General features: G+C 34.0%; 4 protein-coding genes and 1 long non-coding RNA gene across 5 annotated transcripts in view; all 5 read left to right on the forward strand.

Moving 5' to 3' along the window:
• LOC106877100 (protocadherin Fat 4-like) overlaps positions 1-9,519 on the forward strand; it is a 31,166-nt gene extending 21,647 nt beyond the window's left edge. Inside the window, exons 8-11 of the mRNA XM_089363291.1 lie at positions 1,517-3,944; positions 4,133-4,286; positions 4,494-5,549; positions 9,128-9,519. Coding sequence (XP_089219417.1) covers positions 1,517-3,944; positions 4,133-4,286; positions 4,494-4,570 — 2,659 coding nt within the window. The 3' untranslated portion in view covers positions 4,571-5,549; positions 9,128-9,519. The remainder of the gene's footprint in view (positions 1-1,516; positions 3,945-4,132; positions 4,287-4,493; positions 5,550-9,127) is intronic.
• Positions 9,180-11,606, forward strand: LOC149132561 (protocadherin beta-3-like). Its single transcript, XM_089363292.1, has one exon. It carries the CDS (start codon positions 9,180-9,182, stop codon positions 11,604-11,606), a length of 2,427 nt encoding a protein of 808 aa, XP_089219418.1.
• A 129-nt stretch (positions 11,607-11,735) lies between these two features.
• LOC149132562 (uncharacterized) lies at positions 11,736-12,471 on the forward strand. The gene is made up of 2 exons (XR_016244187.1): positions 11,736-11,900; positions 12,263-12,471. It is a non-coding gene; the product is annotated as an uncharacterized LOC149132562 (long non-coding RNA).
• Positions 12,450-24,723, forward strand: LOC149132563 (protocadherin beta-15-like). The gene is made up of 5 exons (XM_089362154.1): positions 12,450-13,342; positions 17,367-19,796; positions 19,985-20,138; positions 20,346-21,384; positions 23,755-24,723. Exons 2-4 carry the CDS (start codon positions 17,418-17,420, stop codon positions 20,420-20,422), a joined length of 2,610 nt encoding a protein of 869 aa, XP_089218280.1. The 5' UTR covers positions 12,450-13,342; positions 17,367-17,417; the 3' UTR covers positions 20,423-21,384; positions 23,755-24,723.
• On the forward strand, positions 22,191-26,529 carry LOC149132564 (protocadherin beta-15-like). Its single transcript, XM_089363293.1, has 3 exons — positions 22,191-22,228; positions 23,755-26,182; positions 26,371-26,529. Exons 1-3 carry the CDS (start codon positions 22,191-22,193, stop codon positions 26,527-26,529), a joined length of 2,625 nt encoding a protein of 874 aa, XP_089219419.1.
• Positions 26,530-27,015: the final 486 nt, after the last annotated feature.

The following is a 27,015-nucleotide window of genomic DNA, read 5'->3' on the forward strand; positions in this document are numbered from 1 at the left end:
ATGTTTTAGAACTCACAAGAAGCTGTTTGTTATTTCACCCCAGGTCAGCCTTACTTTAGAAAGGTTGGCCTGGGGCTAAATAAGATGAATGTGTTCCGGCCATAATCATTATAATGCTTTTTATATTTGGAACATTATTCAACGTATACTTCTATTTTTAATATGGTGGAGGGAACTGAAAAAATCTGAACAAAACATTAAGCAATTTGCTTCAGTGTATTTAATGTGTTTATTAGTATGCAGGTTGGTAGCATTGGTGTAATAGATTTGTGTTAAGGATAGTAGCAAACACAAGATATTCAGAAATGACTCGTAATGGTGGCATGGTGAAGGTGACAATACAGTGAAACAGACCAGCTCCATTTGGAGTCAACCAAATAAAGACAATATCAGTTATAAGGTATATGTTTCTTTTAAAGCTTATATGTGTATAAGCTTTTCTGAAATATAATTATTTCAATCAGTCTTCCTACTTTGATTTTTTTCTGTAATTTCCTAAATAATTTCACTCCTATATTTTTCAATCATATTTTATTCTATATTTACCAATATTTTATTGTAAATTTATATTTCAATTATTTTGTGAACCATTATTACTTTGTCACTGTATATACATTGTATAAAGTTACATTGAATATCATCATCATTAAACAATCGTTTTTATATGCTTCCATGGCTCATACGGAATTTGTTGAGGTAGATTTTCTACAAATTTATGCCCTTTCTGTTGCCAACCCAAGTAAGATGATATTTCCATGGTCAGACATGTTTGAATCGACTTACACAATATATTGTATAAAGTTAATCTGAACACCAGAAATCTGCTTCCTTGGCTTTAGGCATCTAAATCGTTAGAATGAAATTTATGAACTCATTCAGTAAATATTGATTGTTTTTCATAGCATTTAACCAAATGAGGTGTAAACAAAATATTGAATCAATAAAATATTAGAAATAACTTAACAAAGTTATGATTGAGAAATATATTAATGAATTTAACATCCCTCTCCACACATTTATTTATTTCTATTCCCGTCTTACTGTTGTTATTTTGTTCTTTAAACATTTGCTCCAATTCATGGACATCATTTGAGAAGAAGACTATCATCATCATCATCATCATCATCATCATCATCATCATCTAGTGTCCATTTTCCATACTGGCATTAGTAAGATGGTTTAATTGGAGCTGGCAAGCCAGAGAGCTGCACCACGTTCCAGTCTGTTTTAGCGTGGTTTCTACAGCTGGATGCTCTTCCTCATGCCAACCATTCCACAGAGTAAACTGGGTGTCTTTTACATATTACCAGCATGGGTGCCTTTTACGTGTCACCAGTACAGGTGTCTTTTACATGTCACAAACATGGGTACTTTTTATGTGTCATTGGCACAGGTGATGATGACGACATGAAGTGATAGATTTATATATTTCTATTATTTCAATGATATCTGTGTATTTTAAGCTGTTATTTATTTCTCATTACAATTCTTTAATGAATTTGTATTTCTATTTTAGGTCCTATCAACATATTCAAGCGTTTTTAAGTATCAATCATTCTACAATAATGTTATTGTCATTGTCTATTGTGTTATCAATGGTCCACTGTGTCCTCACCATAGACCTTACCTACCATGTGGAAGAAGAGAGAAGTCCAGGAACATATGTAGCAGACATTGCTGCTGATTCTAAACTTTTAGACAATGTTAAACCATCTGACCAACATTTGATAACATTCAGTCAATTCAAACGAAAAGTGGCACAGTTATTTAATATCACCAAAACAGGTAAACTGTACACTGCTCAGATATTGGATGCAGAAGATCTCTGTACATTCAACAAAGAATGTTCCAGAACTATGAAAGTTGTTGTCAATAAAGGAACAAGTGTTTCGAAAATATTAAAAATCAAAATAATCATAGAAGACATCAATGACCATCAACCAAACTTTCCTATAAAGAACATCAACATACAGTTTTATGAGAATATAGCTAAAGGTGCAAAACAATCAATACCAAATGCCATAGACAAAGATGTTGGATTTCAAAACTCGTTAATACAATATAAATTAAAATCAAAAAATGGTGAACCATTCTCTCTGTCAGTGTCTAAAAGAGCTGATGGTATTTCTTCTCTTAAAATAGTTTTGAAAGAATCATTGGACAGAGAAATCAAAGACACATATTTATTACAAGTCATAGCTAAAGATGGAGGTTCACCAGCAAAACAAGGTGTTCTAAATATAAATATCTCTATAACAGATTTAAATGACAACGCACCTGTATTTTCTAAACCTCTCTATAATATATCCATACAAAGTACACATCATAAAGCCAAACCCATCATTGTTTTATCTGTAACAGATACTGATTCTGGTGAAAATGGTAAAATTACTTTCCATTTCAGTCCAAAGACATCAGATATAGCAAAAAGCTATTTTCAGTTAAATGAAACCAGCGGAACTATTTTGTTAAGTAAATATACAAGTTTAGGAAAAAAGAAAACTTATGAACTGTTTATAGAAGCCAGGGATGGGGGCAGCCCTCCTCTCAGTTCCATAGCAACTGTTTTGGTAAATGTTATCAACCAACACAATAATCCTCCATCTATTGATATTGATTATGTTTCTGCAATCAATGACAACACAGCTACCATTTCTGAAGACATCAAAGTCGGTAGTTTCATTGCTTATGTGATGGTCACCGACAACGATGTGGGACAAAATGGAGAGGTCAGCTGTGATATCAAACATGATACGTTCAAACTACAGTCAATGGGATCTAAAGAATATAAAATCATTCTAAACAAACCAGTGGACAGAGAAACACAAGGACACTATAACATTCCTGTCTCATGTCAAGATAAAGGATTACCTCCTCTGAAAAGTGTTAAAACCCTCTCTATCCAAGTGACGGACATCAATGATGTACAACCACAGTTTACCAAAGATACATTCCAATTCCTCACCTATGAAAACAAAGATAAAGACTTCCCTATTGGTTTTGTCAATGCCACTGACCCTGATCTTGGATCTGCTGGACAACTCACATATTCTCTGCTGCGTAAAGAAAAATCCAATCTACCATTTCTCATCACCAGTTATGGCTTCATTTCAGCGACCATGTCATTGGACAGAGAGAAACAAGATGTGTATAAGTTTGAGGTTTTTGTCAAAGATAACGGAAGCCCATCTCTGAATGACACAGCAAATGTTGTTGTTGAGATTCTAGATCAAAATGACAATGCTCCCTATTTTACATATCCTAGTAGTGACCCTTACACCCTAAATGTGCAGTACCATCCGCAGAGTAAGAGTGACATCACAGTTTTGAGAGCCTCTGATGGGGACAGTGGAAACAATGCTTTCCTCAGATATGCAATCGTACAAGGCAATGATAAACAGTTGTTTAGTATGAACTCACACAGTGGTGCTTTATCATTCTCCAGACAAGTTTATCTAAATGATGCTGGAAGTTATGAGCTGGTGTTTGTGGTGAAAGACAGTGGTAGTCCAGTTCAGTCGTCAACAACTAGTGTCACTTTGGTATTGGCTGTTAGTAACGAGACATCACCAATGTCGAAGAGTGGACCTTTACAATCTTCGGGTAGGGTCCATATGACATGGGTTATTATCATTGTATCCTCAGCAGTAATAATATCAGTGGCTATTGTTGTTTCTATAACACTGTGTATTATGAAATGCATTAAACACAGAGATAACACAGCAGCTGCTGCAACAAAGACTACAGCATACCAAGGTAGAGCAGAGATGAAACAATTGTTGTACCAGACTAACACTTCTGTTGCTATGTCAAGGAATCCGGAAGAGATGGTGAAAAGGAATATCTATTCTGAGAGATCCAAGAGTGAATGTTATGCAGAAGGTCAGCTGCGGAACAAATATGAATCTTCAGTTCAGTCAAGAACTTTACCAAAACCTACCCCAGTAAGTGGAAACATTATAATATTTTCTCTCTCTTCACTGTATATGTAAAAAAGGAACAATGAAATCTCTTTGAATATGTTTTAACTTCAATGATACATTCCAATATTAAATTGTTCTCTATCCATGTTGATTGTAACTTCCGTTGTTTGGTGTCTCCTCACATTTCTTTATCATTGGTTTGTCAACAGAAATACTGTCAACCTGTTGTGGTGACATCAAGTGATGATGCTGTGGAAGATAATGCTACTATGGTTTGTAACTATACATCAGATACAATGTCATCTAAGAGAAGTGGTAGACAAGGAGACTTGAAACATTATGAAGAAATACCAGGAGTATCAGGTTAATAACTATTCTGTTGTTTTTTTCATCTCAAGTGTGGAGTTTTAGTAACAGCCATTTCTAACAAATATACTGCCAGAAATTTTCAGGTTATAAACTCCAGAGTATATGTTTTATCTATATTTTTTTACCTTTTCATTAAGTAATTAATTAATGAAATCTGCAAGTCTGTGATTTTGTAAAGTATGTTTTCAATCTAAATTCCAGATCAAAATATATATAAAAATAATGATGCAACTACGTCAAAAGATTCCAGTGAAGAAACTCCAGTCAAACATGTATAATACTTTACTTTATGTAAATACAAGATATAGACTCTTCAGTATAGACACACACACACACACACACACACACACACACACACACACACACACACACACACACACACATCAACATATACATTTTGCAGTATACTCTATAAGAATATACATTAGCAAAGAGGAAATGATCTTATAAATAAGTCATTATTTTTTAAAATTATCCCTTGAATGCAAAATAGGTGGAGTTTTTCATATAACAAAAGAGTGTTTTTATAAACGTATTATTACACTCCATCATTCACCAAATTTTCCATGTGTTATTGAGTATAATAAGCAGAGATAATATTGTATATGGTTTGCCATGTTTACTATGTCCTTTGCAGGGCTTGTGCATTTCTCCTCCTGATTGTGGAAAAGTACACAAAGGAGATTTTTATTGATCAATGAGATGAAGTTACCTGACATCTTTGGAGTATTATTAACTATAAATGCTATAACTTAAGCTAGTAACCACTCTGGGAAAGCATGACCATCACAACCTCTAAATATATGACCATCTTCATTACAGAAAGAAATCAATATGAAGGGAGCACCTTCATTGGTCTCCTGTTTAGATCACTCAACCAATCAGATTCGGGATAAAACAGAGAAAAATTCACTAACAAAGCCAAGCATTCACATCACTGATGTTATTATCCCAAACAATTATGTTATGTTTTAGTATAAACATAATTCTAACTATTTAAATAGATATCCATGTAAATAGTAAACATCTTCTTTAAGGATAAATACATACAGAATACTATTAGATGTACTCCCACAAACATACAACTTCCATAACACATGCAGCCCTCTCCTAGCAGCAGACTATCTGCCTGACGTGCTACACTACTCCATCACCATACAGCCATTGTCACACCATTACAGCAGAACGTACAATGGATCTTTCTACAATACATCTTTCTATTCTCACTGAATAACCAATGATATAATTATTAAAAAGGTAAGTTTCTATTTAATCTCTTATAATCTCATTTTAATTATTATCACTCACCAAATCTGTGAGATATTACTCCACAAACAATAACTAATACAGATAATATAATAGCGTCCATATTGTTTTATAAGAAAATTAATTGGATAATGCTGTTGGAAATGTTTAATATTTAGACTTTACTTCATTGAAACAATATTATATGTTCCTAAATAATATTTGTTTTATATATTGATCAGTAGCAATAAGCAACTGTGTATATAATTTAGTGATATAGTGTGTATTTTTGTTGTGAATATATAGCAAATAGTATGCGAAAGAATTGTGAAGATATTAAATAAAAAGATATTAAGCAATATTTTCCAAAGAGTTTAAAATGGCTCTGAGTGTGTAGATTATTAGAAATGATGAAGTGATGTGTTACAAATTTTGCTTAGGGATAACGGCAGACATATTAAGATTAAAATGTGTGAGAAGTGAACAACAATGGTGTCGTGCTGCAGAAGACAATACAATGAAAAGGGACTAGCTATATTTGTAACCGAATATATATATGTATATATATATATATATATATAGACAATACCATTATATGTTGCAGATCTTTCATTATTATTTGTATCTGTGTTTGTCAGAAAATTGAAATTTCAAACATGTCATCTTAATTCAGCTGCTTTTATCATTTTTTCGTGTATAATTTCTGTCTAAATTTTCTAACATATTCTATACTGCATCCCTAGTATTTATCAGATATTTTGATAATGTTATAAATATTTGACATAAATTAAAAGTAAAGTGTATTTGATTTATAAATTAGATTTACATATTAAATATAAAGCAACCTATCTTCATCATCATCATCATCATCATCATCATCATCATCATCATCATCACTGTATTGTTTGATATCTTTCATAATGATATTTAAACATTTAGTTTCTTGTATGAATTACTTAAACTCTAATTATTAATAATTTCTAGTCATGGAAATCTTAAACTAATTCACTTTAGCCTTGATTCTCATAAGATATTTAATTTACGTATTAACCAACTTCCGTTACTTATTTTCTTGTCATTCAATTGCAATGAGAGTTGCTCGTCATCATTTGGCAGCCCTATTTGTAAACATTAGTTCAAATTGTTTGTCATTGTGTTAGATTCTACAATTTAATTCTTTAATATATTCTCTGAAGACATTTACTTTATTGTGATTCTTAAAGCGAATGTGACTCTAATTTACGATTGGGACCAGTCATATCTTCATTAGTGACTTTGCTTTCTAAACATAATTACAAGTAGTGTTGATATAAATAGTTGAATATGTTGGAGATTGCAACCAACTCTTCTGGCCATTTATGTTTCAAATACATCTTTGTAATTTTGTCAGGTTCTGAGGTTTTTGAGGTTGCATAAAATAAATATTCATAGTATTGTAGAAAGATGCACTTTAAATTTAAGAAATTTTGATATGTAGAAAATAGCAATTGGAATACATTTCCTCCTTGATCACCAGCCACTAATTATGACCATTGTGAGCAGTAAAAGAATATTATATTTGATAAAAAGCACCACTAGCATAGCTAGAGGTGGGCTACTCCAGGTGGCACTTTTATGAGGGCAGCACCACTTTTGGGTCTGCTGTAGGCAATGTATAACTTTTATGGTGGCCGAAGGGCAGCAAACTGAAGGGATGCCCCAGGCAGCACACACTCCTGCTAAGCTAGTGGTAAAAAGGCCTTTATGTTGGTGCTACAAAATGTTAGCTCTGGTTAAGTAAGCCACATAATCTGAAAAGATTATTTTCTTGAATAAGTAATAAGTGCTCATGAACTTGGTATTCTCATATGACTTTTGTGACAGAAAATCCAGTTAGAAGGGCTTTGCATGTGCACACATGTAGAAGTGTGTGTATGTGTGCAGAAGAATATAGCCATATGAATGTGTATAGTTGTACACATGCTTGTGCATGTGTGCATGTGCACATATGTATGCATGGTTATGCATACAAGTGAGTATGTATATGTACGTGTTTTTATATACGATTGAATTCATCTATGATGTAACAGTACAGTTGTTGAAGTTGTTTCCTCTTGAAAGCCAATGCGAAAGCAAAGTTATGCTCCTCTGCTTATGAACTCCAAAGTAAGTTATGCACTGCTAATCCCTCATTGGCTGCTGAACAAAATACATTGCAGCTGGCCAGTGAAATGTAGTGCAACCAAATTGCAATCTGATATAATTTGCAATGGAATTAAATATTCAAGAACACCAACCATGGAACATTCTCTACAACTTAAAGTAGCCATTAAAAGGTTTTTGATGACCCATTTGTACTTCTTGTGTATGATGAAACGAACAATTCAGGTTCATGGTCTTGGCAGGTGTGTATCTTGCTATTTTCTGTTGGTGTGTGAATACACAACTCTGTGTGCTATATTTTTGGAACATATACTTTCTTATGCAATTACAGCATGAATGACAAGTTACTTACTAAGAAGCACACAGCCTGTCAACTTCCCTTAAATCCCTATTTTAATATGCTGTCAAAATTTCCATTGCTCAAAGCTGCATCATGCTGCAATGCTAACAGAAGTTTGTTTTTCATTTTTCTTTCTGCATCTCACTGAACAGCTATCAAATAAATGTTTAAATGAAGCATGCAGTTACAGTTTACTTTTGAGTCAACATATGTGCCACACCCTAACAGTTGAGGGAACCCGTGGAAGAGGTAGGCCCAGGAAGACCTGGGCTGAGGTGGTGAGGCAAGACCTTCGTACATTGGGCCTCACCGAGGCGATGACTACGGACCGAGACCTTTGGAAATGGGCTGTGCGTGAGAAGACCCGGCAAGCCAAGTAAGATCGTTGCCAGTGCCCCTGGACTGGTTCTTGTGCGGGTGGCACATGAGATGCACCATTTTGAGCGTGGCCGTTGCCAGTACCGCCTGACTGGCTCCTGTAGGATTTTCGAGCGAGATCGTTGCCAGTGCCCCTGGACTGGCTTGTGCGGGTGGCACATAAAAGACACCATTTCGAGCGTGGCCGTTTTCGTGCGGGTGACACGTAAAAGCACCCACTACACTCTCTGAGTGGTTGGCGTTAGGAAGGGCATCCAGCTGTAGAAACTCTGCCAAATCAGACTGGAGCCTGGTGTTGCCATCCGGTTTCACCAGTCCTCAGTCAAATCGTCCAACCCATGCTAGCATGGAAAGCGGACGTTAAACGATGATGATGATGATGATGATATGTCTTTGATGCTGCAATTACTTCAGTTACAGTACATGATCTCAGATCAAAACTCTTCATATGCAAGAACATCTCTGAAATACTTCTTATGGAAAATGTTTTTGGTATTGAAGAAACTTATTCAATATACTTATCTAATACCACTTTCATGGGCAGCTAGATTTTGATTTTTTTTCAATCACGTAAGTACATTGAAGCCATGTCATATATGTTTCAATCTAGAAGTAAACTGCCATAAAGTATGAGGCTCATATCCTCTTATTATTTCAATGTTAACTGTGGATTTTAAGTTGTGGTTTATTTTTGATAAAAATTGTTTAATGAACTATATTTCTGTTTTAGGCTTAAACAGCAGATTTAGACATCCTTCAGTGTACTATCATTCCAACACAATATGTTCCTGTCATTGTCTATTGTATTATCAATGGTCCACTGTATCTTGACCATAGACCTTACCTACCATGTGGAAGAAGAGAGAAGTCCAGGAACATATGTAGCAGACATTGCTGCTGATTCTAAACTTTTAGACAATGTTAAACCATCTGACCAACAATTGATAACATTCAGTCAATTCAAACGAAAGGTGGCACAGTTATTTAATATCACCAAAACAGGTAAACTGTACACTGCTCAGACACTGGATGCAGAAGATCTCTGTACATTCAACAAAGAATGTTCTAGAACTGTGAAAGTTGTTGTCAATAAAGGAACTAGTGTTTCAAAAATATTAAAAATCAAAATTGTTATAGAGGACATCAATGACCATCACCCTGAATTTCCTATAAAGAACGTAAATATACAGTTTGATGAAAATGATAGTAAAGGTTCTAAAGTATCACTACCGAATGCAATGGACAAAGATATAGGATATCAAAATTCCTTAATACAATATAAATTAAAATCAAAGAATGGAGAACCATTCTCTCTATCGGTGTCTAAAAGAGCTGATGGTATTTCTTCTCTTAACATAGTTTTAAAAGAATCATTGGACAGAGAAATCAAAGACACATATTTATTACAAGTCATAGCTAAAGATGGAGGTTCACCAGCAAAACAAGGTGTTTTAAATATAAATATTTCCATAATAGATGTTAATGACAATCCACCAGAGTTTTCTAAACCCCTCTATAATATATCCATACAAAGTACACATCACAAATCTAAACCCATCATTGTTTTGTCTGTAACAGATGCTGATGCTGGTGAAAATGGTAAAATTACTTTCCATTTCAGTCCAAAGACATCAGATCTAGCCAAAAGCTATTTTCAATTAAATGAAACCAGTGGAAGCATTTTCTTAAGGGAATATTCAAACTTAGGGAAAAAGAATACTTATGAACTATTTATAGAGGCCAGAGATGGGGGCAGTCCACCCTTTAGTTCCATAGCAACAGTTCTAGTGAATGTTATCAACCAACACAATAATCCTCCATCTATTGATATTGATTATGTTAATGCAATCAATGACAACACAGCTACCATTTCTGAAGACATCAAAGTCGGTAGTTTCATTGCTTATGTGATGGTCACTGACAACGATGTGGGACAAAATGGAGAGGTCAGCTGTGATATCAAACATGATACATTCAAACTACAGTCAATGGGATCTAAAGAATATAAAATCATTCTAAACAAACCAGTGGACAGAGAAACACAAGGACACTATAACATTCCTGTCTCGTGTCAAGATAAAGGATTACCTCCTCTGAAAAGTGTTAAAACCCTCTCTATCCAAGTGACGGACATCAATGATGTACAACCACAGTTTACCAAAGATACATTCCAATTCCTCACCTATGAAAACAAAGATAAAGACTTCCCTATTGGTTTTGTCAATGCCACTGACCCTGATCTTGGATCTGCTGGACAACTCACATATTCTCTGCTGCGTAAAGAAAAATCCAATCTACCATTTCTCATCACCAGTTATGGCTTCATTTCAGCCACCATGTCATTGGACAGAGAGAAACAAGATGTGTATAAGTTTGAGGTTTTTGTCAAAGATAACGGAAGCCCATCTCTGAATGACACAGCAAATGTTGTTGTTGAGATTCTAGATCAAAATGACAATGCTCCCTATTTTACATATCCTAGTAGTGACCCTTACACCCTGAATGTGCAGTACCATCCGCAGAGTAAGAGTGACATCACAGTTTTGAGAGCCTCTGATGGGGACAGTGGGAACAATGCTTTCCTCAGATATGCAATCGTACAAGGCAATGATAAACAGTTGTTTAGTATGAACTCACACAGTGGTGCTTTATCATTCTCCAGACAAGTTTATCTAAATGATGCTGGAAGTTATGAGCTGGTGTTTGTTGTGAAGGACAGTGGTAGTCCAGTTCAGTCGTCAACAACTAGTGTCACTTTGGTATTGGCTGTTAGTAACGAGACATCACCAATGTCGAAGAGTGGACCTTTACAATCTTCGGGTAGGGTCCATATGACATGGGTTATTATCATTGTATCCTCAGCAGTAATAATATCAGTGGCTATTGTTGTTTCTATAACACTGTGTATTATGAAATGCATTAAACACAGAGATAACACAGCAGCTGCTACAACAAAGACTACAGCATACCAAGGTAGAGCAGAGATGAAACAATTGTTGTACCAGACTAACACTTCTGTTGCTATGTCAAGGAATCCGGAAGAGATGGTGAAAAGGAGTATCTATTCTGAGAGATCCAAGAGTGAATGTTATGCAGAAGGTCAGCTGCGGAACAAATATGAATCTTCAGTTCAGTCAAGAACTTTACCAAAACCTACCCCAGTAAGTGAAAACATTATAATATTTTCTCTCTCTTCACTGTATATGTAAAAAAGGAACAATGAAATCTCTTTGAATATGTTTTAACTTCAATAATACATTCCAATATTAAATTGTTCTCTGTCCATGTTGATTGTAACTTCCATTGTTTGGTGTCTCCTCACATTTCTTTATCATTGGTTTGTCAACAGAAATACTGTCAACCTGTTGTGGTGACATCAAGTGATGATGCTGTGGAAGATAATGCTGCTATGGTTTGTAACTATACATCAGATACAATGTCATCTAAGAGAAGTGGTAGACAAGGAGACTTGAAGCATTACGAAGAAATACCAGGAGTATCAGGTAAATGACTACATTTGCTCTATTCTACCTGGATATCACCTCAAATATAGACCTGTATTAAGAACAATTTCTTAAATATATATAAATTTGTTAGTGAATAAGGCTTACATTTATATTTCAGATTCTCATGCATGTAAGAAGTCATATTCTTAAACTTATCTTTTACATCATTTCCACCATCATATAGTTTTCCTGGTGACATATTCCAGAATATGATTATTTTATCAGTTCCATTTGAAATCTTTTTCATCAATTCGATTATAATATTATAATATGAAGAACTCAAAAACATATTTTCTATTGTTATTCCAGATCAAAATTAAAAAAAAAAAAAACATGATATTTTTGTATCTAAATTTCAGATCAAAATATATATAAAAACAATGATACATCAACATCAAAAGATTCCAGTGAAGAAACACCAGTGAAACATGTGTAATTATTTTATCAATGAGACATAACTATATTTCTCCATGTAAATATAAAAACAATGTGATAAATACACAAACACTATTGACACAAATTCTTTGTTTTCTGAACTCTATATAGTATTGCAGATCGCTAAAGACTATGTTTTCTGAAAAGCATCCACATTTCTCCAGTTAAATACAACATTCTATAATTTAAACTGATATGAAACATTTCAAATTTAATTGAAGGTTTTATGTGATTTATAAGGTTTCTTACTCTATTTTTAAGTTACTTCAAATGAAAAATCAGAATTACCAGATTTTTATTGCAATTCTGATATAATGCTCCAAATATATATATAATTCTATAAACTAAAATCAGGTTACAAACAAAACAAATAGTGTTCAAAACTTAGTAATTTTAATTAAATCATTAACGCTAATATTTTATGATACTTTAAAAAAAATAAATTGGAAACTATTCTAGTTATTAGCATTAATGTGGAGGAAAACATGATCAATACCAAATTCTTTTGTTTATTTTCTTTTTTTTTTGTGGGGTTTCTTGCCTCTTCAAAACAAATCACTGTAAAAAAAGAGAACTCTTCAGTGGCTTTCGGTCGTGATCATTCAACCAATCAGATTCTCACTAAAACAGAAAAATTTGTTAACAAAGATAAGCTTTGACATTACTAGTGTTATCAAATTAAGCAATATGTTATGTTTCACTGACTAATTTATTAGCTATTTTAATATCTATCTAATATATATATATATATGTAAATAGTAAACATCATCTTTAAGAATAGACACATACAGAATATTATTTGATGGATGTACTCCCACAAGCATACAGCTTCAATAACACACACAACCCTCTCCTAGCAGCAGACTATCTGCCTGACGTGCTACACTACTCCATCACCATACAGCCATTGTCACACCATTACAGCAGCACGTACAATGGATCTTTCTACAATAAAAACATCTTTCTATTCTCACTGAATAACCAATGATATAATTATTAATAAGGTAAGTTTCTATTTGATATTTTATAAACTCATTTGATATAATAAATCTCACTAAGTCTATCAGACATTGTACTTGCACATTTAACACTTACAAAGGAACAAAGACATTGAACAATAATTCACAAGTATTTTTTAGTAATGTTGCCCATATCGTTTTATATTACAATCAGTTGGATGATGTTGATTGAAATATTTAATGCTTTGTCTGCTTTCGGTTGATATAATATCCTCTGTGTGTGAATAATATTTGTAACATATATTGATCAATAACAATAGGGAGCAATCTTTAAATGAAATGTTATAATGTTTAATCATTTTTGCTTTTTGTCAGATCTTCTTTAGTGATGTAACTGTATCCATGTAGTTGATGGTATAAAATATTAAGAAACATGCCATAATATGTTTAATGCTATAATATATTATAGTATATATATATATATATATATATATATATATATATATTATTTTTATTAACAGTAATGTGGTGAAGATGTGTATGCATTTGTAGTTGGGGATAATGGAGGTCTGGCTCAGATTCAGGGCTGTTGTGAAATGAACGGAAATAGAAAAATGTATAGAATTTTTAATTAACAGTATGCAGTTAAAGTGTTCAGTTTTACTGTAAGTAAAATACTTATATACTTAAATACATTTCTACTCAAGTTGAATATACATATGTATGTATGTATGTATATATATATACTAGGAAAAGGATGCATGGCATTCGGTCATATAATAATATAAATGATATATAAATATATCCATATATCCAAACATGTATATACATACCTACATCTATATGTATACATACATGCGTTAATTTTAAAATATATATATTTGATCACATTTCAGTTCTTATGTGGTCATAAAGACAATATTTTTTACACAGAAATTAGCGTTTTTTATTATTATTATTATTTTTTCTAATCTGGTCTTTGTGTGACTTCCTTCAGCATAAATTTTGCTCAGTTTTGCTTTATATTTTGTTTTATAAATACTTGATTATTTTTAATATATTGATAACTAAATTTTTAAAGTTATAATGCTTATTAAACAGATATTAGGCATTATAGGAGGGTTTTTTGTTTTTTTGATTTTTTTTTTACTTTATTTGCTATTACTAGGGAAGTGATAAAGGCAACTTTTTAAAACCTTTAAATTTTCTCCTGGATGAGTAATTCCAAACATAGTTTAGTGATGAGAAAGTTTAATGCAAAGATAATGAAAAAGCAGAGACATGAAAGATAATCAGATGTGGAAGTTGAAGTGTGCCCCTGTGTGAGCCAGCTTCCACAAACCTCTAACAAATCATTATACGTACATGTACATAAGAACAGATAACTTTATTTTCTATTCTAGGCACAAAGCCTGAAATTTTGGAGGAGGGGGCTAGTGGATTAAATCGAACCAGTACGAAACTGGTACTTAATTTATCAACCCCAAAAGGATGAAAGAGAAAGTCGACCTCAGCAGAATTTGAACTCATAACTTGTATTTACAAAATTGCTGACTGGGGATTAGGAGTGCAAGCTATGGACAAACAAAAGGTGCAGTTGAATCACAAGAAAGTTAATGGAGAAAGTAGTGTTTGGGTGTGAAAAGTGTACAGGAGTAATAAACACTGAGGGGCACACGGGAAATATATTTTCTCAGATGCCCTAGAGACTACCTCGAGGTAGTAGCTAGAGTTTGGTACCTTGGTAACCTAGGGAGCAGTAGAAGAGGATATTCTGAAAATATAGTTACTAGAATAAGAGTAGGATGGAGAAAGTTCAGAGAGCTATTACCTTTGTTGCCAATGAAAGGCAGATTGTATTATGCTTGTGTACGAATAGAAATGCCACATAGTAGTGAGATGTGGACCCTGAATGCAAAAGATATATAAAGATCAGAGAGGAGGGAAGCTAGTAAGCTCTGTTGTATTTTTATTGTCAGTGTGGTTTGTATGACAATATGTTAAGGTATTGATAGAAAAACGAAGATAAAAGCAATCAAATGTAGAGTGTAAGAGAGAAGACTTTGCTGGCTTTTTGTCATGCGAAGCATATAGATGTGGACAGCTGCATAAAGAAATGCTGGTCACTTAAAGTGGTTGGAACTTGTGGAAGAGGGAGGCCCAGAAAGACACGAGAAGAAATATTGAAGGCTGATCTCGAAATGTTAAAAACTCATGGATCATAGGATAAAAGACTCAGATGATTGATGAATAGTTGTGCTTGAGAAGACTTGCCCACTACAACAAAAATATGATCTAAAAGCACTCTGTTTATGCTTGTAACTCATTCTGCCTCAGCAAGCAGTCTTCACATCTTATTCCCCTAACACCCAGCCCTCCCCATCACTCCTCTGTCTTTGATGCTACTCTGCGACTGTAAACATCTGAGAGCAGAACTGACACATGTTACTCTGCCCTATTTCTTTGTACTACCAATTATCTCTTCCCCTCCCCCCCGAACCACTTCCATCCTTTATTTTACATTATCCTCCCTTCACACACTATTTTCACTGGTCACCTCCTTTCTGTACCTTCAGTTATCTCCATTCGCATTCTCCATCTTGATACCTTACATATCTGCCATCATTCTCAATGCCCTCTCAGATCAGCTCTCATGCCCCACTCACCATCGTTACCTTATGTACACCTACAACTTGCACAATATCCCCCTGCCTTCTGATCTATCATCTTTCCTTAGCTACTTCTCTCTCACCTTAGCCCTTTTCCAAACTGGTATTTCCCATCAACCACACCTACACTTTATTCATCACTCACTGCATTCACCTCGACTGCTATCGATAGCCATTTGTTACTCTCTCTCCTCAAACTCTTATGAATCCCTCTGCGTGGCAGCTTGAGTGTCTTCTACTATAGCCTTGAGCCAACCAAAGTCTCATGAGTAGATTTGGTAGATGGAAACTGAAAGAAGCCTGTTGTATATATGTATATATATATATATATATATATATATATATATATATATTTATGTGTGTGTGTCTTTGTGTCTATGTTTGTCCCATAACCTAGCTGTTCAGCAAAAGAGACCAATGAAATAAGTATCAGACTTTTTAAAAATAAATTCTGGGGTCAATACATTCAACAGAGAATTATTTAAGGACGGTGCCTAAGCATGGCCACAGTCTTATGACTTGAAAAATTAAGACATCTTTGACAAAGCAGAACTGACTCACAATTTAAATGTTGGTGTTGAGAGCAGAAAAATAGGAGAGAGAGAGAGAGAGAGAGAGAGAGAGAGTGAAGGGGTGAGGAGAGAAGAATTAAGATGTATTAAAAGACACCAAATGCTACAACCATCGCTGTCTCCAGTTATGTGTTTATTTTCTTTAGGCATAGGTGAAGGGGACATGTTTGTGGCAATTAAGGTCATTTAACACATTTTAATGTTTCTCTCATTCTTTCCCCCTTCCCTCCATCTCTCTCTCTCTCACACTCAACAGGAAGGGCATCCAACAGCAAAAAATCTGTTTCAACAAACTCCATCCAAGCCATGGAAAAGTGGATATTAATCAAAGTTGATACATGTATGCATGTGTTTGTGCCTCCTTGTCTTCACATGGACATCACATGACAGTTGTGAGTGTCACTGTCGAAAAGAAGGATCATTCATTTCCAATATTCAGTAAAGCATGTTTGACAATGGGGAAATATTGCCTTGCTTGGAGACAGGTGAAGACTGGCAACCAGAAGGTTACCTGACTGCAAAACGTCTGTCAAAATAACATTCTTCCAACCTATGCAAGTATGGGCGCATGGATGTTAAAATAACACTGATAAATCTATTAATGTAGATGATATCATGTAAGTAGATGATTAATAGATGGAAACCTATATATTGATGCAAAAGCTTCTTTGCTCAAAAAGTGAAGGATCATTGCAGACATGAATTACTCCTCAAACCACTAAGACTGGTTGTTTCTAAGATGACATAGTCTAGGAACAAAATTGATAGAGAGATGTAAGAAATATTTTGAAATATTGTATAATTGATGAAAATATATTTCAATTTCAGATTCAATCCTCCAACATACTTGGGCATCTTTAACAAACATATAACAACAATATGTTACTGCCATTGACCATTGTATTGTCAGTGGTCCACTGTGTCTTCACCATAGACCTTACCTACCATGTGGAAGAAGAGAGAAGTCCAGGAACATATGTAGCAGACATTGCTGCTGATTCTAAACTTTTAGACAATGTTAAACCATCTGACCAACATTTGATAACATTCAGTCAATTCAAACGAAAGGTGGCACAGTTATTTAATATCACCAAAACAGGTAAACTGTACACTGCTCAGACACTGGATGCAGAAGATCTCTGTACATTCAACAAAGAATGTTCTAGAACTGTGAAAGTTATTATAAAGAAAGTGGATAGTTTCACAAAAATATTAAAAGTCAAAATAGTGATAGAAGACATAAATGATCACGAACCTAAGTTTCCTATAAAGAATGTCAACATAGAGTTTGGAGAAGATGACCGCATCAGTTCAAAAAGATCAATACCAAATGCCATAGACAAAGATGTTGGATTTCAAAACTCATTAATACAATATAAATTAAAATCAAAGAATGGAGAACCATTCTCTCTGTCAGTGTCTAAAAGAGCTGATGGTATTTCTTCTCTTAAAATAGTTTTGAAAGAATCATTAGACAGAGAAATCAAAGACACATATTTATTACAAGTCATAGCTAAAGATGGAGGTTCACCAGCAAAACAAGGTATTTTGAATATAAATATTTCTGTAATAGATGTAAATGACAACCCACCAGAGTTTTCTAAACCTCTATATAATATATCCATACAAAGTACACATCACAAATCTAAACCCATCATTGTTTTGTCTGTAACAGATGCTGATTCTGGTGAAAATGGTAAAATTACTTTCCATTTCAGTCCAAAGACATCAGATCTAGCAAAAAGCTATTTTCTGTTAAATGAAAGCAATGGGGACATTTTTGTAGGTAAATATTCTAATTTGGGTAAAAGGAAAACATATGATCTATTTATAGAGGCCAGGGACGGAGGCAGCCCTCCACTCAATTCCATAGCAACTGTTCTGGTAAATGTTATCAACCAACACAATAATCCCCCTTCTATGGATATTGATTATGTCTCTGCACTCAATTATAACACAGGTACCATCTCTGAAAACATCAAAGTCGGTAGTTTCATTGCTTATGTGATGGTCACCGACAATGATGTTGGAGAAAATGGAGAGGTCAGCTGTGATATCAAACACGATACATTCAAACTACAGTCAATGGGATCTAAAGAATATAAAATCATTCTAAACAAACCAGTGGACAGAGAAACACAAGGACACTATAACATTCCTGTCTCGTGTCAAGATAAAGGATTACCTCCTCTGAAAAGTGTTAAAACCCTCTCTATCCAAGTGACGGACATCAATGATGTACAACCACAGTTTACCAAAGATACATTCCAATTCCTCACCTATGAAAACAAAGATAAAGACTTCCCTATTGGTTTTGTCAATGCCACTGACCCTGATCTTGGATCTGCTGGACAACTCACATATTCTCTGCTGCGTAAAGAAAAATCCAGTCTACCATTTCTCATCACCAGTTATGGCTTCATTTCAGCCACCATGTCATTGGACAGAGAGAAACAAGATGTGTATAAGTTTGAGGTTTTTGTCAAAGATAACGGAAGCCCATCTCTGAATGACACAGCAAATGTTGTTGTTGAGATTCTCGATCAAAATGACAATGCTCCCTATTTTACATATCCTAGTAGTGACCCTTACACCCTAAATGTGCAGTACCATCCGCAGAGTAAGAGTGACATCACAGTTTTGAGAGCCTCTGATGGGGACAGTGGAAACAATGCTTTCCTCAGATATGCAATCGTACAAGGCAATGATAAACAGTTGTTTAGTATGAACTCACACAGTGGTGCTTTATCATTCTCCAGACAAGTTTATCTAAATGATGCTGGAAGTTATGAGCTGGTGTTTGTTGTGAAGGACAGTGGTAGTCCAGTTCAGTCGTCAACAACTAGTGTCACTTTGGTATTGGCTGTTAGTAACGAGACATCACCAATGTCGAAGAGTGGACCTTTACAATCTTCGGGTAGGGTCCATATGACATGGGTTATTATCATTGTATCCTCAGCAGTAATAATATCAGTGGCTATTGTTGTTTCTATAACACTGTGTATTATGAAATGCATTAAACACAGAGATAACACAGCAGCTGCTGCAACAAAGACTACAGCATACCAAGGTAGAGCAGAGATGAAACAATTGTTGTACCAGACTAACACTTCTGTTGCTATGTCAAGGAATCCCGAAGAGATGGTGAAAAGGAATATCTATTCTGAGAGATCCAAGAGTGAATGTTATGCAGAAGGTCAGCTACGGAACAAATATGAATCTTCAGTTCAGTCAAGAACTTTACCAAAACCTACCCCAGTAAGTGGAAACATTATAATATTTTCTCTCTCTTCACTGTATATGTAAAAAAGGAACAATGAAATCTCTTTGAATATGTTTTAACTTCAATGATACATTCCAATATTAAATTGTTCTCTGTCCATGTTGATTGTAACTTCCGTTGTTTGGTGTCTCCTCACATTTCTTTATCATTGGTTTGTCAACAGAAATACTGTCAACCTGTTGTGGTGACATCAAGTGATGATGCTGTGGAAGATAATGCTACTATGGTTTGTAACTATACATCAGATACAATGTCATCTAAGAGAAGTGGTAGACAAGGAGACTTGAAGCATTATGAAGAAATACCAGGAGTATCAGGTTAATAACTATTCTGTTGTTTTTTTCATCTCAAGTGTGGAGTTTTAGTAACAGCCATTTCTAACAAATATACTGCCAGAAATTTTCAGGTTATAAACTCCAGAGTATATGTTTTATCTATATTTTTTTACCTTTTCATTAAGTAATTAATTAATGAAATCTGCAATTCTGTGATTTTGTAATGTATGTTTTCAATCTAAATTCCAGATCAAAATATATATAAGAATAATGATGCAACTACGTCAAAAGATTCCAGTGAAGAAACTCCAGTCAAACATGTATAATACTTTACTTTATGTAAATACAAGATATAGACTCTTCAGTATAGACACACACACACACACACACACACACACACATATACATTTTGCAGTATACTCTATAAGAATATACATTATCAAAGAGGAAATGATCTTATAAATATGTAATAATTTGTTTTTTCAAATTGTCCCTTGATTTTTATGATACAATATAAGAATCATCATCATCATCATTATCATCTGTTCTCCATACTGGCACACAAAATTTAGTATTTGTTACTAAGTTTTATTATTTTTGGACATTTTATATGGTTTATCATATTTATTACATCCTTCAAGAAATTTATGTACTTCTAACTAAGATGGTATAAATATGTACAGAAAGGAGACTTTTATATGTTAGTTGCAAAGTTTTGTTACACCTTTGGAGTAATATCGAGTAGAAAAGTTATAACTTATGCTAGGAATGACTCTAGGAAAGCATGTTCATCACAACCTATGTGACCATCTTTTTCACAAAAAGAAATCAATGTGAAGAGAACATCTTCATTGGTCTTCTCTCACAATCATTCAACCAATCAGATTCTCACTGAAACATAGAAAGAAATCACCAACTAAGATTAGCATTTGCTTTACTGATGTTATTAAAGCAGACAGTTATGTTTAACAATAGACTATTGCAGTTATATAAATTTATATATATAGATAGATATATTTAAATAGTCATTGATACCAGCAAACAAACATCATCTTTAAGGATTAATACATGTAGAATATTATTACATGGATGTACTCTCACAAAGCATACAACTTCAGTGACACACACGAACCTTATCCTAGCAGCAGACTATCTGCCTGACGTGCTACACTACTCCATCAACATACAGCCATTGTCACACCATTACAGCAGCACGTACAATGGATCTTTCTACAACAATACATCTTTCTATTCTCACTGAATAACCAATGATATAATTATTAAAGAGGTAAGTTTTTATTTAATCTTTTATAATCTCGTTTGATGCAATAAATCTCATGCATGCTTAAGATAGTATCCTAACATATTTAATATGAACAAAAGAACAAAGAGATTGAACAATAATTCACCCATATTTTTCAGTAGTTTTGTCCATGTCATTTTATCTCAGAAATAATTGAATGCTATTTTGTTGAAAATGTTTCATAGACTTTACTTTGCATGAGCAAAAATATCTAATGTATTTATAAGGTAGGTACTGTGTAAATGATAGATTAGCATGTCTGGTATGTAATATTAAGAAATACATTATTGTTTATAATGAGTAGATTGTTGGTAGTGATTTCTTGATCTAAAATACATGCAAAACGTTAGCTGGTGTAGTTTTTTAAGATTTTTTTCATAAACTTAGATTATTATTTAACTACAGTATGAAATTTATTTTAAATGTATTTATTACTTAATTATCTTAAATAATAATGGTGTGTCAAGGGTTAATGACAGACAAACTATGTTTTAGAACTCACAAGAAGCTGTTTGTTATTTCACCCCAGGTCAGCCTTACTTTAGTTAGGTTGGCCTGGGGCTAAATAAGATGAATGTGTTCCGGCCATAATCATTATAATGCTTTTTATATTTGGAACATTATTCAACGTATACTTCTATTTTTAATATGGTGGAGGGAACTGAAAAAATCTGAACAAAACATTAAGCAATTTGCTTCAGTGTATTTAATGTGTTTATTAGTATGCAGGTTGGTAGCATTGGTGTAATAGATTTGTGTTAAGGATAGTAGCAAACACAAGATATTCAGAAATGACTCGTAATGGTGGCATGGTGAAGGTGACAATACAGTGAAACAGACCAGCTCCATTTGGAGTCAACCAAATAAAGACAATATCAGTTATAAGGTATATGTTTTTTTTAAAGCTTATATGTGTATAAGCTTTTCTGAAATATAATTATTTCAATCAGTCTTCCTACTTTGATTTTTTTCTGTAATTTCCTAAATAATTTCACTCCTATATTTTTCAATCATATTTTATTCTATATTTACGAATATTCTATTGTAAATTTATATTTCAATTATTTTGTGAAGCATTATTACTTTGTCACTATATATACATTGTATGTATAAAGTTACATTGAATATCATCATCATTAAACAATCGTTTTTATATGCTTCCATGGCTCATACGGAATTTGTTGAGGTAGATTTTCTACAAACTTATGCCCTTTCTGTTGCCAACCCAAGTAAGATGATATTTGCATGGTCAGACATGTTTGAATCGACTTACACAATATATTGTATAAAGTGACTTTTATATATTGTATAAAGTTAACCTGAACACCAGAAATCTGCTTCCATGGCTTTAGGCATCTAAATCCTTAGAATGAAAGTTATAAACTCATTCAGTAAATATTGATTGTTTGTTTTTCATAGCATTTAACCAAATGAGGTGTAAACAAAATATTGAATCAATAAAATATTAGAAATAACTTAACAAAGTTATGATTGAGAAATATATTAATGAATTTAACATCCCTCTCCACACATTTATTTATTTCTATTCCCGTCTTACTGTTGTTATTTTGTTCTTTAAACATTTGCTCCAATTCATGGACATCATTTGAGAAGAAGACTATCATCATCATCATCATCATCTAGTGTCCATTTTCCATACTGGCATCAGTAAGATGGTTTAATTGGAGCTGGTAAGCCAGAGAGCTGCACCACGTTCCAGTCTGTTTTAGCGTGGTTTCTACAGCTGGATGCTCTTCCTCATGCCAACCATTCCACAGAGTAAACTGGGTGTCTTTTCCATATTACCAGCATGGGTGCCTTTTACGTGTCACCAGTACAGGTGTCTTTTACATGTCACAAACATGGGTACTTTTTATGTGTCATTGGCACAGGTGATGATGACGACATGAAGTGATAGATTTATAGGAAAGTGGGTTATACATCATTAGATGTACACCTGACTTTCCTATATTAAATTAAGATATTATGAACGGAACGCTGAACTCATTTATTCAAGGTGGAAAATATACATCTTTAATCTTGTTTGTTGAGACGTCTTCGGTGTGTGAGAACATGGTTGTTGGGACGTTGGTATATTGATATGAGCTGTCTAGCGTGAGTTCGAACGATGGAGAGACAGCTAGACACGTCCTTGCTCAATCGCTGGCCAGCAAGAAAGAGATTGATCAAAGCGGGAAAGCTTGGTTGTTGAATTCCACGCAAGCGTGAGACTACGCATGTGCACAGCGTTACTACAGATTTATATATTTCTATTATTTCAATGATGTCTGTGTATTTTAAGCTGTTATTTATTTCTCATTACAATTCTTTAATGAATTTGTATTTCTATTTTAGGTCCTATCAACATATTCAAACGCTTTTAAGTATCCATCATTCTACAATAATGTTACTGTCATTATCTATCGTGTTATCAGTGGTCCACTGTGTCCTCACCATAGACCTTACCTACCATGTGGAAGAAGAGAGAAGTCCAGGAACATATGTAGCAGACATTGCTGCTGATTCTAAACTTTTAGACAATGTTAAACCATCTGACCAACATTTGATAACATTCAGTCAATTCAAACGAAAGGTGGCACAGTTATTTAATATCACCAAAACAGGTAAACTGTACACTGCTCAGACACTGGATGCAGAAGATCTCTGTACATTCAACAAAGAATGTTCCAGAACTATGAAAGTTGTTGTCAATAAAGGAACAAGTGTTTCAAAAATATTAAAAATCAAAATAGTAATAGAAGACATTAATGACCATGAACCGAACTTTCCTATGAAGAATATCAACATAGAGTTTTATGAAGACATTGGTAAAGGTGCAAAAAGATCAATACCAAATGCCATAGACAAAGATGTAGGATTTCAAAATTCATTAATGCAATATAAATTAAAATCAAAGAATGGAGAACCATTCTCTCTGTCAGTGTCTAAAAGAGCTGATGGTATTTCTTCTCTAAAAATAGTTTTGAAAGAATCATTAGACAGAGAAATCAAAGACACATATTTATTACAAGTCATAGCTAAAGATGGAGGTTCACCAGCAAAACAAGGTGTTTTAAATATAAATATTTCTGTAATAGATGTAAATGACAACCCACCAGAGTTTTCTAAACCTCTCTATAATGTATCTATACAAAGTACACATCACAAATCTAAACCCATCATTGTTTTGTCTGTAAGTGATGCTGATTCTGATGAAAATGGTAAAATTACTTTCCATTTCAGTCCAAAGACATCAGATCTAGCAAAAAGCTATTTTCAATTAAATAAAACAAGTGGGGAAATTTTCGTGAGTAAATATTCAAATTTAGGAAAAAAGAAAACCTATGAATTGTTTATAGAGGCCAGAGATGGAGGCAACCCTCCTCTCAGTTCCATAGCAACTGTTTTGGTAAATGTTATCAACCAACACAATAATCCTCCATCTATTGATATTGATTATGTTTCTGCAATCAACGACAACACAGCTACCATTTCTGAAGACATCAAAGTTGGTAGTTTCATTGCTTATGTGATGGTCACCGACAACGATGTGGGACAAAATGGAGAGGTCAGCTGTGATATCAAACATGATACATTCAAACTACAGTCAATGGGATCTAAAGAATATAAAATCATTCTAAACAAACCAGTGGACAGAGAAACACAAGGACACTATAACATTCCTGTCTCCTGTCAAGATAAAGGATTACCTCCTCTGAAAAGTGTTAAAACCCTCTCTATCCAAGTGACGGACATCAATGATGTACAACCACAGTTTACCAAAGATACATTCCAATTCCTCACCTATGAAAACAAAGATAAAGACTTCCCTATTGGTTTTGTCAATGCCACTGACCCTGATCTTGGATCTGCTGGACAACTCACATATTCTCTGCTGCGTAAAGAAAAATCCAATCTACCATTTCTCATCACCAGTTATGGCTTCATTTCAGCCACGATGTCATTGGACAGAGAAAAACAAGATGTGTATAAGTTTGAGGTTTTTGTCAAAGATAACGGAAGCCCATCTCTGAATGACACAGCGAATGTTGTTGTTGAGATTCTCGATCAAAATGACAATGCTCCCTATTTTACATATCCTAGTAGTGACCCTTACACCCTGAATGTGCAGTACCATCCGCAGAGTAAGAGTGACATCACAGTTTTGAGAGCCTCTGATGGGGACAGTGGAAACAATGCTTTCCTCAGATATGCAATCGTACAAGGCAATGATAAACAGTTGTTTAGTATGAACTCACACAGTGGTGCTTTATCATTCTCCAGACAAGTTTATCTAAATGATGCTGGAAGTTATGAGCTGGTGTTTGTTGTGAAGGACAGTGGTAGTCCAGTTCAGTCGTCAACAACTAGTGTCACTTTGGTATTGGCTGTTAGTAACGAGACATCACCAATGTCGAAGAGTGGACCTTTACAATCTTCGGGTAGGGTCCATATGACATGGGTTATTATCATTGTATCCTCAGCAGTAATAATATCAGTGGCTATTGTTGTTTCTATAACACTGTGTATTATGAAATGCATTAAACACAGAGATAACACAGCAGCTGCTGCAACAAAGACTACAGCATACCAAGGTAGAGCAGAGATGAAACAATTGTTGTACCAGACTAACACTTCTGTTGCTATGTCAAGGAATGCAGAAGAGATGGTGAAAAGGAGTATCTATTCTGAGAGATCCAAGAGTGAATGTTATGCAGAAGGTCAGCTGCGGAACAAATATGAATCTTCAGTTCAGTCAAGAACTTTACCAAAACCTACCCCAGTAAGTGGAAACATTATAATATTTTCTCTCTCTTCACTGTATATGTAAAAAAGGAACAATGAAATCTCTTTGAATATGTTTTAACTTCAATGATACATTCCAATATTAAATTGTTCTCTTTCCATGTTGATTCTAACTTCCATTGTTTGGTGTCTCTTCACATTTCTTTATCATTGGTTTGTCCACAGAAATACTGTCAACCTGTTGTGGTGACATCAAGTGATGATGCTGTGGAAGATAATGCTACTATGGTTTGTAACTATACATCAGATACAATGTCATCTAAGAGAAGTGGTAGACAAGGAGACTTGAAGCATTACGAAGAAATACCAGGAGTATCAGGTTAATAACTATTCTGTTGTTTTTTTCATCTCAAGTGTGGAGTTTTAGTAACAGCCATTTCTAACAAATATACTGCCAGAAATTTTCAGGTTATAAACTCCAGAGTATATGTTTTATCTATATTTTTTTACCTTTTCATTAAGTAATTAATTAATGAAATCTGCAAGTCTGTGATTTTGTAAAGTATGTTTTCAATCTAAATTCCAGATCAAAATATATATAAAAATAATGATGCAACTACGTCAAAAGATTCCAGTGAAGAAACTCCAGTCAAACATGTATAATACTTTACTTTATGTAAATACAAGATATAGACTCTTCAGTATAGACACACACACACACACACACACACACACACACACACACACACACATCAACATATACATTTTGCAGTATACTCTATAAGAATATACATTAGCAAAGAGGAAATGATCTTATAAATAAGTCATTATTTTTTAAAATTATCCCTTGAATGCAAAATAGGTGGAGTT

This window comes from Octopus bimaculoides, chromosome 14, assembly GCF_046866305.1.
Source record: "Octopus bimaculoides isolate indiv1 chromosome 14, ASM4686630v1, whole genome shotgun sequence".
Taxonomy (NCBI): Eukaryota; Metazoa; Mollusca; class Cephalopoda; order Octopoda; family Octopodidae; genus Octopus; species Octopus bimaculoides.

Excerpts from the sequence above, each read along its gene's own strand:
- LOC149132561 (XM_089363292.1), top strand. The coding sequence starts at position 9,180 with ATGTTCCTGTCATTGTCTATTGTATTATCAATGGTCCACTGTATCTTG.
- LOC149132563 (XM_089362154.1), top strand. The coding sequence starts at position 17,418 with ATGTTACTGCCATTGACCATTGTATTGTCAGTGGTCCACTGTGTCTTC. Across the intron at positions 19,797-19,984 it reads CTTTACCAAAACCTACCCCA|AAATACTGTCAACCTGTTGT; the intron begins GTAAGTGGAAAC and ends GTTTGTCAACAG. Across the intron at positions 20,139-20,345 it reads AGAAATACCAGGAGTATCAG|ATCAAAATATATATAAGAAT; the intron begins GTTAATAACTAT and ends TCTAAATTCCAG.
- LOC149132564 (XM_089363293.1), top strand. The coding sequence starts at position 22,191 with ATGACTCGTAATGGTGGCATGGTGAAGGTGACAATACA. Across the intron at positions 22,229-23,754 it reads ATGGTGAAGGTGACAATACA|GTCCTATCAACATATTCAAA; the intron begins GTGAAACAGACC and ends TTTCTATTTTAG. Across the intron at positions 26,183-26,370 it reads CTTTACCAAAACCTACCCCA|AAATACTGTCAACCTGTTGT; the intron begins GTAAGTGGAAAC and ends GTTTGTCCACAG.